This window comes from Sturnira hondurensis, unplaced genomic scaffold, assembly GCF_014824575.4.
Source record: "Sturnira hondurensis isolate 20B ecotype Veracruz unplaced genomic scaffold, ASM1482457v3 Scaffold0009125, whole genome shotgun sequence".
In the NCBI taxonomy this organism is placed as follows: domain Eukaryota; kingdom Metazoa; phylum Chordata; class Mammalia; order Chiroptera; family Phyllostomidae; genus Sturnira; species Sturnira hondurensis.
In genome coordinates this window covers 3622409-3637022 of record NW_028081756.1, presented here as the reverse complement: position 1 = coordinate 3637022, position 14614 = coordinate 3622409, and the positions used below count along the sequence as shown (strand labels likewise).

The 14614-nt window shown below is 42.2% G+C and overlaps 1 protein-coding gene across 10 annotated transcripts in view; it reads right to left on the bottom strand.

Annotated features, from left to right (window-relative positions):
- LOC118994137 (WASH complex subunit 2C) overlaps positions 1-14614 on the bottom strand; it is a 77380-nt gene that overhangs the window by 35768 nt on the left and 26998 nt on the right. For all 10 annotated transcript variants that reach the window (XM_037056696.1, XM_037056701.1, XM_037056699.1 and 7 more), the window contains 4 exons: positions 2891-3009; positions 2376-2433; positions 1327-1386; positions 775-948 (listed from right to left, as the gene is read on the bottom strand). In XM_037056696.1, the coding sequence (XP_036912591.1) occupies positions 775-948; positions 1327-1386; positions 2376-2433; positions 2891-3009 (411 nt within the window). The remainder of the gene's footprint in view (positions 1-774; positions 949-1326; positions 1387-2375; positions 2434-2890; positions 3010-14614) is intronic.

The window sequence follows — 14614 nt, the reverse complement described above, 5'->3', positions numbered from 1 at the left end:
GATCTGAGTGTATGCGTCCATCGGCACTCTTTCTAAAATAACCAGGCAATTACTTTCCTCACTTTCTCCTTCCATCCCTACTTTCCACACCTACGACTAAAAAAGGGACTAGTGCAACCCACAGAGCAGCAATCTCCGCCCACTGGGGAGCTTGTTACAAATGTAGAATGCAGGTCCCATTCCATAACTACTGACTCAGAATCGGCATTTTGATAAGAGTACCTGAAGAGTCATCTGCACATTAAAGAACTGATTTAGAGGGGTGATTTCACAAAATACACTGCCTTAAATTTGAGAGGAGAAGAAAGGAAGACTGCCAAAGTGGCCAAGTGGCTGAAAACCCTATCACATAAGGAAAAGTTGAGGTTATCTGGGCTTTTGGAAAACAGGAGGGAAGCTGGGAAATAAACAGCTAACATGGCATTCTGCTCATAGGGTTTACTAAGGACTACTGGAAGAAAGTCTGATTAGAACTTTTCGGTAATTCCAAAAGTGAGAACTAAAATTCTTGAGTAATTATAGGGGAACAGATTGAAACCAGTTCTAAGGAAGAATTCCTAGTAATTAGTTTTCAAAGCAGAAAAGATTGGTTCATAAAATAGAGATCCCCAAAGTACCATGCCTATATAAGCAGAGATATAACAACTCTCTAACAGGAATGCTTGAGGAGGTATTCTGATACTACATGAGATACGAAATAGAAGAGTTTTATGTCCTTTTAGGTCAATACTATTTCATGGCAAAATTCATAAAAAGGCTGGAACAGGCACCTACCTGTCTTGGAGGGTTTGCTACAGGATGCTGAAAAAAAGTCATCATCACCATCATCATCATCAAAGAGGCCAATGGGTGCTGGATGGTACAAGCTTTTCCCTGGTGTGGGCTGCTTGGGCTTCTGAGGATCCATAAGTGATGGAGCAGAGGTTGCACCAAACACATCAGTGTCCCCTATGGATAGTGAAACAACACACCTGTCTACAAGCTAGTGTGTGTAGGCCTTCTGACTACAGAAAATAACCCACTATTGCCCACCAGGAACTTTAAGCTTCAGTTCATCCACAGAACCCAATAAGAACCCATCACTTCCAACCTTTTCTGCTACAGAGCATCCCATAATTAGAGTTACCTGGTCATTCAAAGACAAAAAAATCAAAGGTCACTGATTTCTAAGAGAATATGAACTAACCCCAGTAAATTATCTTTCTGGAAGCTGTCCTATGCCTTCTGAAGCTCCTCTTATTCTCCAGCCTGCCCTCAGGAAATGGCAATTTTAAAAATGACAAAATGATTCTTATATAGTGTTTTAAAGACCCTATAATATGATACCTAAAAATACAGAAACTGCTCCTGCTGGGATTTTCTTTCCAGGTTTGGAGGATGCAGACACTAAAATGAGAAAGAATGAGATAATCATTTCAACAAAGAAAGTAACCTTGCTTATTAATTGCAACACAATACATAGCAAACAAGACACCTTTTAAAACTAATTTTTTCCTAAGTTATTTTAAAATTCCTTAGTATCTTCCTTACCAACACAATACCATTACTTTTTCTTGGTACTAATGCAATCTCAGCTATGAGTCCCATGGAAAATCACTGTGACTCTAAGCAGACAAGAGCAGTGGTGTTGGCTAGAGAGGCCAAGGAAGATGCAGAGCACAATGGGTGGCAGGGGCAGAGCAAGCAGTGCTCCTCCACAGTGCCCACTCTACCCACCACTGTTTGTGAGAATGAACACCACCAAAAAAAGGAAAAAAATAAGAGACATCAGTAAAAAAATGAAGACAGTAACGAAAAAGAGGGAAACTAGGCAAGTCACCAATGCCAAAAAGTAGAGAACAGGAACCATATAATCAAGGCAGCATCATAGCAAGTCGGAAATCTGACAGCTCGTGGCCTGGGAAGACTAAATTGCTTAAAATAACTAATTCCTAATTCCCAAGAACTCACACAGGACTAAAGAAATAAAATTTGTAAGTTTTTAAAATTTTTATGTGTGCCTTTTAAAAAGTCCACAGCTGATTATAATGCACACTAGGCTGGGGATCCCCAATTTACTGATCCTCAATTTATATGCAGAATTTTAGAAATGTTTCTTTGACTTAAATTGATTAAATTAAAATATCCTCAGTGCTACTAGGATTCCTGTTTGACTTTCTAATGAATTCTCTGAGAGGTGAAACTGTGATGCGGGTTTACAGATGGTACTCTTTGTTTCTTCCAACACATTAACTATAACAAGGCAAACACAACAGCTTCCTGCCTACCAAAACAGCAAAGTCTGAACGACCTCAAGGACTCTAGCTCCTAGTGGGCAGTAAACAGCTTTGGAACCTGCACACAAACAAGCACAATCAGTCTCAGTCCAAGCTTACCTTCACTAACAGGTGCTCGAGCCGCCTGATTCTGAGGGGCTTCCGTGAAGAGGTCACTCTGGTTGTAACATGGTATAATGACATAGAATTCAAAAAAGCAGTGGGAAAAGGTAGCTGCATTTGAGACTTTCTAAAGAAAAGCACTTGTAAAGTTTAAAGATACTTGCTGTTCTGACAGAAAATCAGCTCCAAAGTGAAGACTATGGCAAATCAGACCATAAATAAATTAGGTCTGTCTAAGAATTAAAATACAAACATGGAAGATGATAACAGATAAGGTAAGAAACAACTTGCTAATCAAGTACATTGTTCACTATTAACACTTTCTCATACTCTTTTCACCTTACAAAGAGCACCAAGATACATTTTCTCTTTGTGATTCTTAGTTCAAATTTCCCCAACTATAAAAGCAGAAGTAACTTCCAACCAAGGAGCCATTTTTTCTCTACTAAAAGATTAAAGTGCATTCCTTCCAAAACACAACTATGGAGAGCTTGAGATTACCAATGACTCACCTCCTCATCCTCATCATCAAAAAGTCCCTTCCCTCCACTGAAGAGGCCATGTCTAGAACCAAATGGCGAGAAATCTTCATCGGTCAGTTTGGGAGGTGTGAACAAGGTATCCTCTTCATCTAGGATGAAGAAAGGAATGTTTTGCAGAAACAGTTAAAGATGAAGCTTGAACTCAAATTCCAGAGGTTAGCCTTCACAACTTCTCTACAATGGGCATGAAATTTATCTAACCATATTTATTTTTCTTGAAGCAATTATACTGTTCAATTGCCATTCAAGACCCAGTCTACCATAAATGTGGGGAAAGGGAACAAACTAAACAAAGAGATCTGTGGACTGATGGTCTCAAGTGGGGATGTAATAGACATCACTGTTTAATATGACAGAGGCTGATACCTTCTTTATTGAAAAAAATGCTAGATTCCCCAGTTTTCATACTTTTAGAGAATTCCAGAAATACAGCTGACTATTGATATAAAATCTAGTAATTCAAATCTTCACAGCACTTTTTCCTCCACATCCATCTTTCCTCCCAGCAGCCAAACCATGCTTTTAAATGCTCTAAAAACATGAATGAAGAGACAGACTCCATTTATCAAGCATTTAAAATGCATATCATGAATTATGTAAGTGATATTCCTGAGTTAAGAGCCACCTAAAAAGAACAGAATTGGGTGACATCAAAGGGATCTAGCATGAGAAGTCCCCTTAAAGTTTCAACAATTTAAACAGGTATAATTCAACAAAGAATTCCCTGCTTAACACACAACACATCTGAGAAATCCATGCATTGAAACACCTAAAAGTAGACAAGTGGGGGGAAAACCCCATGGAGTTGGAATGGGAGAAGAGCTGAGAGAAGCCAAAGACACAGTCTGAAGCTGACAGCCTGGAGTTCACTGCAGCACTCACCCTGAGGAGCAGAGGACTCAGGTTGCCACTGGCACTCCAGCCATGCCAGCTGGGAAAAGCTAAGAGATACAGTGAGCATTCCTGCAGAAGTGGTGAGTAGGAACTGAGGCTCGGCTTAGTCCACAGACTTGAGCAGCCACAAAGCTCAGAGGTGTGGCTACAGTTGCCTGGCAATCAGCATTACAAAGAAAGAAAGAAAGCCACAGGGCCTTCCTGCCTCTCCTCACACTCCCAGAACTCTCCCCACTAACATTTTCAGAGCAAGCAGCAGGCCCCAGAAAAAGCTGTAGCAGTGAGTGTCGCCTTGCAGAGAACATAATCTGCAAAACTGAGAGCTGGTACTAGAGAAACATTCTTTCCCTGAGTGACAGGTACCCTCTACAACTAACCCCAGGGTCCAGTAGAGATACAGAAGGCAGGCCACTGAGTCTGCCAGTCACCATCAATGGGAGAGCAAAGCAAGAATGACAGCAGACAGCTTCCCCCAGCTCACCCCACCCCCACACATGCCAGCTTCCTTGCTGACAGCATCTGGCTGCAGGGGACAGCACTGGGATCTCACAGATATGGAACACCATGGCCCACCACATTCTCCTGCAGGGTTGGTGCCCTGAGACCAAGGTGACCTGAACACAGAGGAGATGCCCACCATCTCAGGAAACACAGAACATTTTCTGCCATCCTGCAGAGATCTGAGAGCCAGAGCAGTGCAAGAGAACAACAACAACAACAACAAACCTTGGGATTCCACACCACCTACTGGAAGAATAATAGAAAGGCTTCTGATCAATCTATAAGAGATATGCCACTCATACACAGATGCCTAGACAGAGAAAGAATCCACCAAATACCAGAAATAACCAAGGTAAAAAGGCATATCAGAAAGAAAGTAAAAAATGTATAGAAAAAAAAACTTAAAAACACCAAAGTATATGATTTAAATTACAGAGAATGCAAGACTGCAGTTCCAAAAAATTAAACAAGTTACAAGAAAACCAGCCCTGGTTGGTGTGAATTGAGTGCCAGCCTGTGAACTGAAAAGGTCACCAGTAAATTCCCAGTCAGAGCACATGCCCAGGTTGTGGGCCAGGTGCCCCTTTGGGTGCATGCAAGAGACAACTAAGAGATTTATCTTGCACATTGATGTTTCTCCCCTTATCTTTTTCCCTCCCTCCTTCCCTCTCTCTCTAAAAATAAAGTCTTTTTCTTAAAAAAGAGAGAACATATGCAGTCTAAGAACTCAGAAATGAAATAAATGAACAAAATGAGTACTTTACAAAGGAGACTGAAACTTTTTAAAGAAACCAACTAGAAATTCTGGAGATGAAGAACTCAATAAGAAATACAATATAAAGAATGAACTAGCCCTGGTTAGTGTGGCTCAGTGGACTGAGCACCAGACTGTGAACCAAAGGGTTGCTGGTTCAATTCCCTGTCAGGACATATGCCTAGGTTGCTGGCTAAGGTGCCAGTAGGGGGTGCTCAAGAGGCAACCACACATTGATGTTTCTCTCCCTCTCTTTCTCACTCCCTTTCCCTCTCTAAAAATAAATAAAATCTTTTTTAAAAGACAATAGGATACTATACACTTACATATCACATAAAAACTAAAGAAGGTAATAGCATTAAAAAGAGAAAGAAGACAACAGTTACTGCAATTCAAAAATAAACTCACAGTGCAAATAGGGATAATTTGTGACAACAAAAACATAAAAGGGGAGGGGGTGAAGATTTGACTTTACAAAGGGGGATGAAGATTAGATGCTTTCAAAAGAAAAAGGACTACTATGTATATAAAACTTTCTTTAACGTAAACCTAATGGTAACCACACACAAAAATGCCAAAACTGAGACATATAACTTAAAAAGAAAGAAAACAGAGAAAAAAGGAATAGAATACCAAGCAAGAACAATAGACAGAAACACAAAGGAAAAGAACCAGGGGAGACACCGGGCTACCAGAAAACAAAAGATAAAATGGCCATAGGAAAGCCTCATACATCAATAATTACCCTAAATGTAAATGGACTGAATTAACCAATAGAAGCACAAAGTAGCAGACCAAATCAGAAAACAAAACCCAACCATATGCTGTCTTCAGCAGACGCATCAAGGCTGCAAAGACAAATATAAACTCAAAGTGAAAGGGTAGAAAATGACTCTCCAAGCAAATGACACCCATACATACTTATCTGACAAAAGATAGTACAAGATAGAAAAGGTGACAAGAGACAAAGACAGACATTTTATAAAGACAAAGGGGACACTACATCAAGAAGATCTCACATTTCTCAATATATATGCATTCAGTCAGGAAACACTGAAATATATAAGTAACTAACTACTAACAGAACTAAAAAGAGAAACTGACAAAACACAATCATAGTAGGGAACCTAAATACCCCACTGAGGGCTATAGATAGATCTTCCAAACACAAAATCAGCCTTAAGTGACAGCCTTCTGTCCCTTAAGACCAAAGGGACATATTAACATTTACAGAATCTTTCATTCCAGAACACCAGATTATACATTATTCTCTAGTATACATGGAAAATTCTCAAAGATAGACCATATGCAGGAACACAAAACTAACCTTAACACATGACTGAAATTGTACCAAACATATTCTCTGAACACAATGCTTTGAAATGAAAAATTAACAGCAAATAGGAAGCCAAAACCTCACAAATATGAGGAGATTAAATAACATGCTACTAAAAAAAGACTGGGTCATAGATGAAATGAAAGATGAGGTCAAAAGATATATAGAGACAAATGAAAATAGCAAAACAACTGATCAAAACTTCTGAGATACAGTGAAAGTAGCAATAGCTAAGTTTACACCATTAGTAGGCCTATCTCAAGGAACAAGAGATATCCCAAGTATACAACCTAACATTACATCTTAAAGAACTAGAGGAAAAAGAACAAAAGCAAGCCAAAGTCAGCAGAAGGGAAATAATAAAAACTAGAGCAGAATTAAATAAAATAGAGAACAAAAAGAATAGACAAAAACATTAATGCAACAAAGAGTTGTTTTTTTAAAAAAATTAATAAAATGGACAAATCTCTGGCTACACTCACTAAAGAAAGAAAAAGACAAAACAAAATCCGATATGAAAGAAAAGACATTACCAGAGATATCACAAATACACAAAAATCATACAAGAATACTATTAAAGACTATATGCCACCAAATTCAATGACCTAAAAGAAATGGGCAAATTCCTAGTAATAGAGAGTTCTGTCTGGAAAAAGTCCAGCCTTTGTTAATATAACAAGAACGGTTTGTGTGACATTGATGTAACCTGGTAGCCAAGGAAAGTGGACTGGAATGTGCACGCATAAACAATGACAATTTCACTATAACTAGTCAGTAGGGGAAGTACATGCCACTGAGTGATCATGTGTACTGTGTGGCCGTCACATTCAAAATGACTGAGCGAGTAGAGAAATGAACTACTTCCATCATTTATTCTGCACAAAATTTTGAGTTAAGCTTGAATATTCCTCCACAGAAACTACCTGGATGATTCTGAAGGCTGTGGCTGTGGGCAACTGGTCATTGGCAGCTTCATCACAACAATGCACCAACTCATGCATCACATCTACTGCTGAGATTTTGGGGAAAACATCAAATCATCTAGGTGACTCAGCCCACCTACAGCCCAGATTTGTTGCCCTGTGACTTTTGGCTTTTCCCAAAACTAAAACCACTTCTGAAAGGGAAGAGATTTCAGACTGTTGATGAGATTCAGAAAGATACGATGGGGTGACTAATGGCAAATGGAAGAACTGTGTGAGGTCCTAAGGTACCTACTTTGAAGGGGACTGAGGCATCATTGTCCTATACACAATGTTTCTTGTGTCTTGTATCTTTTTCAGTAAGTGTCTCTATTTTTCATATTATAAGGCTGGATACCTTCTAAACAGACCTCGTATATAACCTTCCTATACTGAAATACAAAGAACTGAAAAGTCTAAACACACTGATCAATAAGGAAATTGAAACAACAATCAAAAACCTCACAAAAAGTAAAAGTCCAGAACAAGATAGCCTCACTGGAGGATTCTATGCAACGTTCAAAGATTTGATACTCAGTCTTCTCAAACTCTTGCAAATAACTGAAGAATAGGCAATACCTTCTAATACATTTTATGAGGCCAATATAAAACTGGTACCAGGGACTTCTGCCAAGATGGAGGCGTAGGTGGAAACACTGTGCCTTCTCCCACAACCAAGTTTGAATACAACAAAGGTTTAGTAAACAAAGACGCAGAGAAAGAACAGAAAACTGAACTATATGGAAGTCTGACAACAACGAACTGTTCAACCAGGACCGGTAAGAGGGGCGGAGCCAGCAACAGAGCAGAGTCAGGCAGGAAGGATCTCCCGACCCAGGTGACCCAGGTGACCCAGGCGCTCAGGCAGCCAGGGTCGCATCGCGGAACCAGTGAGGGTACGGGGCAGGCTGAGCATGGTCACACATTCGCGCAGATAAACCAGCAGAGGTGTGAACAGTGAGACGGACCCCCACAGGCCCCAGCAGCGAACCACACAGGCCCCAGCAGTGAACCCAGCGTGGGGTTCAGTGTGGGGCAGACTGACCGCAGATGCACATTCTCGCACGCAAATAAACCAGCAACCCACATATAGCATCACAACCCAGCAACTGAGTTGCCCAACCCTGGTGAACACTTAGGACTCTGCTTCTCATACCTAATAGGCACATACAGACCAAAACATTATGGCTCAAGAAAAACTCAAAGCCCCAGAGCCAATAACTCTAAGTGAAAAAGAAATACCAAACCTCTCAGATACACAGTTCAAAACACTGGTGATCAGGATGCTCACAGAACTGGCTGATTATAGTCACAAATTAGAGGAACATATGAAGGCTAAACTAATTGAAATGAAGGGAAATGCACAAGAAACCAATAGTGATGGAAAGGAAACTGGGACTCAAATCAGTGGAATGGACCAGAAGGAAGAACGAAACATCCAACCAGAAGAGAATGAAGAAACAAGAATTCAAAAAAATGAGGAGAGGCTTAGGAACCTCCAGGACATCTTTAAACGTTCCAACATCCGGATTATAGGGGTACCAGAAGGGGAAAAGAAACAGCCACAAGTGGAAAACTTATTTGAACAAATAATAAAGTAGAACTTTCCCAGTCTGGCAAAGGAAATAGACTTATAAGAAGTCCAGGAAGCTCAGAGAGTCCCAAAGAAGTTGGACCCAAGAAGGAACACACCAAGGCACATCATAATTACATTAGCCAAGACCAAAATGAAGGAGAGAATCCTAGAAGCAGCAAGAGATAAGGGGACAGTCACATACAAAGGAGTTCCCATCAGACTGTCAGCGGATTTCTCAAAAGGGACCTTACAGGCAAGAAGGAGCTGGAAAGAAGTATTCCAAGTCATGAAATCCAAAGACCTACAGCCAAGATTGCTTTATCCAGCAAAGTTTTCATTTAGAATGGAAGGACAGATAAAGCACTTCTCAGATAAGATCAAATTCAAGGAGTTCATCATCACCAAGCCCTTATTATATGAAATGTTAAAGGGACTTATCTAAGAAAAAGAAGATGAAAAATATGAACAGTGAAAGGACAGCAAACTCACAGTTATCAACGACCACACCTAAAACAAAAGCAAACCAAGAGGACAGCTAGATCAGGAGAACCATAGAAATGAAGAACACATGGAGGGTTAGCAACAGGGGAATGGGAGGAGGAGAAGGGGGAGAAGGTACAGAAAATAGCACAGACAGTAGGTAGAAAATAGATAGGGGGGAGGGCAAGAATAGTAGGGGAAATATAGAATCTAATGAACTTGAGACACGTGGTCATAAACTAAAGGGGGGAATGGTGGGGGAGGGGGTGTGCAGGATGGAGGAGAATGGGGGGAGAATAGAACAACTGTAAAGGTATAATCAATAAAATATTTTAAAAAATAAAAAATAAAATAAAACCACAAAAAAAAACTGATACCAAAATATGGCAAGGATTAACACAAAAGGAAACTACAGGCCAATATCTTTAATAAACACGCATACAAAAAATCCTACACAAAATACTAGCAAGCCAAATACAATGATATATTAAGAAAATAATACAGCATGATCAAGTGGGGTTCATTCCAGGGGTACAAGGATAATTCAACATATGCAAACCAATCAATGTAATAAACCACATAAACAAAATAATAAAAATAATATGATCTTATCAATTTACGCAGAAAAAGCACATAAGATACAACATCCACTTACGATTAAAACACTCATCCAAATAGGTATAAAGGAAAGTATCTCAATATAATAAAGGCCATATGTGACAAACCCTCAGCCAATATCATATTCAATGGTGAAAAACTGAAGGCTTTTCCTCTGAAATCAGGAATAAGACAAATATATCCACTCTTACCACTTTTATTCCATATACACATAGTTCTGGAAGTCCTAGCCAAAGCAATCAGGCAAGAGAAAGAAATCAAAAACATTCAAATTAGGAAGGAAAAAGTAAAAGGGTCACATTCTGCCGACAACATGATTCTGTATATAGAAAACCCTAAAGACTCGACCAAAACACCACTGGAAACAAGTAGCAAGTACTGTAAAGTTGCAAGATACAAAGTCAATGTGCAAAAATCCACTGCTATTCTATATGCTAACAATAAAACTTTAGAAAAAAAAGAAAAACAATCTCTTTTGCAATTGCAACTAAAAGAATAAAATACCTAGGGATAAACTTAACAAAGGATGTGAAGTGCCTACATACTGAGAACTACAAAGGATTTTTACGAGAGACTGAAAAAGACACAATGAAATAAAAAGATATTCCATGTTCATGGAAGAATCAACAATAGTTACAATGTTCTTATTACCCAAAGCAATATACAAAGTTAATGCAATCCCCATCAAAATCCCAATAACATGTTTTAAAGAAATAGAACAAAAAATCATCAGATTTGTATGGAACCAACAAAAAAGATCCCAAAAAGACACAGCAATCCACAGAAAAAAGAACAAAGTCGGAGGTGTCATACTCTCTGACTTCAAATTACACTACAGAGCTACAAAAAACAAAACACCATGGTACTGGAAGGGAAACAGACGCATAGACCAATGGAAAAGAACTCAAAGACCAAGACTAAATAAACCCAAATGTTTATGAGGCAAAGGCGCTAAAAACATACAATGAAGAAAAGAAAGACTCTTAAATAAACGGGGTTCGTAAAATTGAAAAGCCACGTGCAAAAGAATAAAATTAGATTACAGTCTGTCTGTATTTACCAAAATTAAAATGGGCCAAAGACTTAATTGTGAGACCTGAAACAATAAATTACATAAAAGAAAACAGCTATGGACCTCATACTCAGAGAGAATTATGTGAATTTGACCTCAAAGGCAAGGGAAGTAAAAGCAAAAATAACTGGATAGGACTATAACAAACTAAAAAAAACTTCTGCACAGCAAAAGAAACTGCCAACGAAACAAAAGGCAGCCATCCAAATGGGAGAAGATACTTGCAAGCAACAGCTCGAACTAGAGATTAACATCCAAAATACAGGGATGGGCAAAAGCAGGTCTGTAACTGTTAAATACATGAAAGTTTGCTCTTGTATTTTTATTTATTAATTGCTGTATCATCTTCCATAAAACTGTAAAGCTACTTTGGAGAGGTTTTACAGAAAAAGTAACCCTCAAACTTCCAGTCAAGGAGGTGGCATAGGCAGACATGGCTTACCTCTTCACACAACCACTTCAAAATTACAACTAAAATATAGAAAAACAATCACTCAGACTCATCAGAAATAAACCTGAGTAGAAGCGTGACTACTAGAGCACATCCATCCAAACTTGTAGGAAGGGCGCAGATGTGGAACAGGCTGGTCCTCCATCCACTTGTGGTGGATAAAAATTCAGGAGATCTATCTTGGGAGCAAGGAGGCCCAACCCCACACCAGTCCCCCCAACCCAGGGTTCCAGTGCCAGGAAAATAAGTCTCCACAACTTCTGGATGCAAAACCAGCAGGGACTGATTCAGCAGAAGAAAATTCTAAAGCCCCAAGCAGTTCCTCTGAAAGAACCCACACATGGCCTCACCTACTCAGACTTCCTCACTGAGCTCTGGTGCTGGGGTGTCAGCTTGGAATGCACCACTGGCAAGCTGGGAGACACTGCGGCATCTGGCATAAAGGTAAGCAGAGGCCATTGGCCCTTTTCTGGTCCCTCCCCCCACAGAACCATGGAACTGGCAAGCTGGTGACATATCTGATGCTCCATCAACCTAACACTATTTACCCACCTGGGAGATCCCCAGAGATCTCTATTCCACCCAACTTATAGGCCCACCAAAACTGCTCTTGCATATGATTTGTTGGTCTTGGTTCAAGCTGCACAACTTCCAAAATCCTCTCAAACAAGCAACAGCTGGCCTCAGTGAGCCCCAAACCTAGAACCATGAGCAGCCAGCCTAGATTCACACTTTGGTTTTGCTTGGGAATCTCCAAGCCCAGCACAAGTAGCAGTCATCTGAGTAGCAGTCATCTGAGACTGCTTTAGAGCTCAGGCAAGGTGGCCCTGGGCAAAATACAAGTGGGTGCTGACCTTGGCCTGCACCACCTGGGAAACCTCAGCATCAGCACACTCAATGGAGAGCTACAGACCATGTTAGAACACCACCACCCTACCCCTGCACAACTTATCCTCCGTGGAGAGGAGAAGTTGATGGTAAGTGGTCACAGCCAATCACTGTAGCCAATTGCCCTGGGTAAATCCCTCCCATTAATCTGCCAGAAGCAACCAAGGCTCAATTACAAGAGGAGGATACACTCAGCCCACAAGAAGGGCGCACCTGGAAAATTCAGTTTGGGTGATAGGGGAGGCTGTGCCCCTGGTCCCTAAAGGACACCTACAACACTGGACTACATACTAAGACACGGAGTCAATGCACTCTATCTAACACATAGAAACGAACAAAGGGAGGCTGCCAAAATGAGGAGACATAAAAACAGGGCCCACTTTGGCCTGTGTGGTTCAGTGGATTAGTGCAGGCCTGCAAACCAATGGTCTCTGGTTCGATTCCCAGCTGGACGAATGCCTGGGTTGCAGGCCAGGTCCCTGGATGCGGGTATGTGAGAGGCAACCACACACTGATGTTTCTCCCCCCTCTCTTTCTCCTTCCCTTCCCTTCTCTCTAAAAATAAATAGGTTTTGGGGAAAGAGGGCAGCCAGATAGGTGGGAGCGGAATCCACTTCCCCTGCGCCTGGATGGAACACCTGGCCAACCTTCTGAGGAAGAGAGTGAACAGCCAATGGTATCCCAGCATATATGAAGATTGGAGGCCAAAACTGTAGATGACATTTAAAAATCACATGGTACGGAGAGTGCTTTGAGACAATCAAGTCCCTGGGACGAGCACGGGGACCACGGTGGCTGAAGGCCCAGACCCAGTGCCTGCTGGGTCTGCCACAGGATTCTTGGGAGAGAGCCAGGTCAACGGCTCCCTCCCCTGCCAAACAAGGTTTGAGCACAACCAGGAGGGACCTGGATGCTCTAAGTCCAGGGATGGGAGGGCATGGGGCAATTAAGAATGAAGTGGCATACACACGGGGGCGGTGTGCACCCACTGAGACTATGGACACCAGCCAGATCAGACCCTGACCTGGAAAGTCCCCGGTCTGGTTTGAGAGTTGGGCCGCATGAGAGGCCAGGCATTTGTTTAGAGTGGAAGGCTTGAATAAGAGAAATTTTTCAAAAGAAAAACAGAGGCACTCACAGGCTGTTCAGGGAATTCTCCTGTAGCAATTGCACCTGCCTCCCAAGCCCCTATCCACGCCCAGCCCCAAGGGTGAGGGTGCCCAACCAAGCCCACAAGCACCATGGAGCACTAAAGACCCAGCTGCACCCCAACCATGCCAGGCAGCAGAGGCCAATGCATGCTCGACAACACTGTCCCATGACTGTGCTCCCTTCCACTGTAAGAGCAGAGGTCAATCGTTCATGCCTGCAGCCCGAGTGGAACAAGCCTGACCCTGCTGCCCTGTCCACCTCTCGCTGCAGCTGCAGCAGCAGCAGCAGCAGCAGCAGCAGCAGCAGCAGAGGCTATGTGCACCCTAACCAGCAGTCCAGCAGATGCCAAACCTACCCCAGAATAAGAGGCCGATAGCCATGCCCACACCCACAAGCAGCCCAAGGACAGTGTATACCTGACCCTGCAGTCCAGTTGATGGCCCAGCAGCTGCCCATCCCACTTCAGCAGAGCAGGCTCAGCACTCATGCCCACAGCCCAGGGACAGAGTGCACCCGACTCCACCATCCACAGGCAACTCGTGCTGCACCCCACCACTCCAGGTGCAGCAGCAGAGGAGGCACCTCTCCATGTCTGCTAGAGCAGCCACAGCGGCACCCCGGCCCTGCAGGGCCAACCTGCTCTCTAGGAGGAAAGCGGAGATGCCCCCAAAGAGAGACCTGCTGGGCTCAGGGAGTCAGCAATACCCAGAAAGACTTAACTCGGTGGGGGGGACTGCTGAACTACCCTGAATACACTCTGAGAGTCCCTAGCATGCACGGCAAAGAGCTAGAAGGTGTTGTGTGAGTTGCCCCTAACTGGTGCACCTCAAGGACAGTACAACTGGTGGACTGAAGATGCAGGCCAGGCACACAAGGGCACTGGGAGTCTGGCAGCAAACTGAGGAACTGGGCTGGAGGCTTGGCAACTGCAAAGAGTACACCTCAGACCTGGCCCCCATTCCCATAAAACCACAGAAAAGAGAAAAGCAAATGCCTGCTGCAGCCAGGAA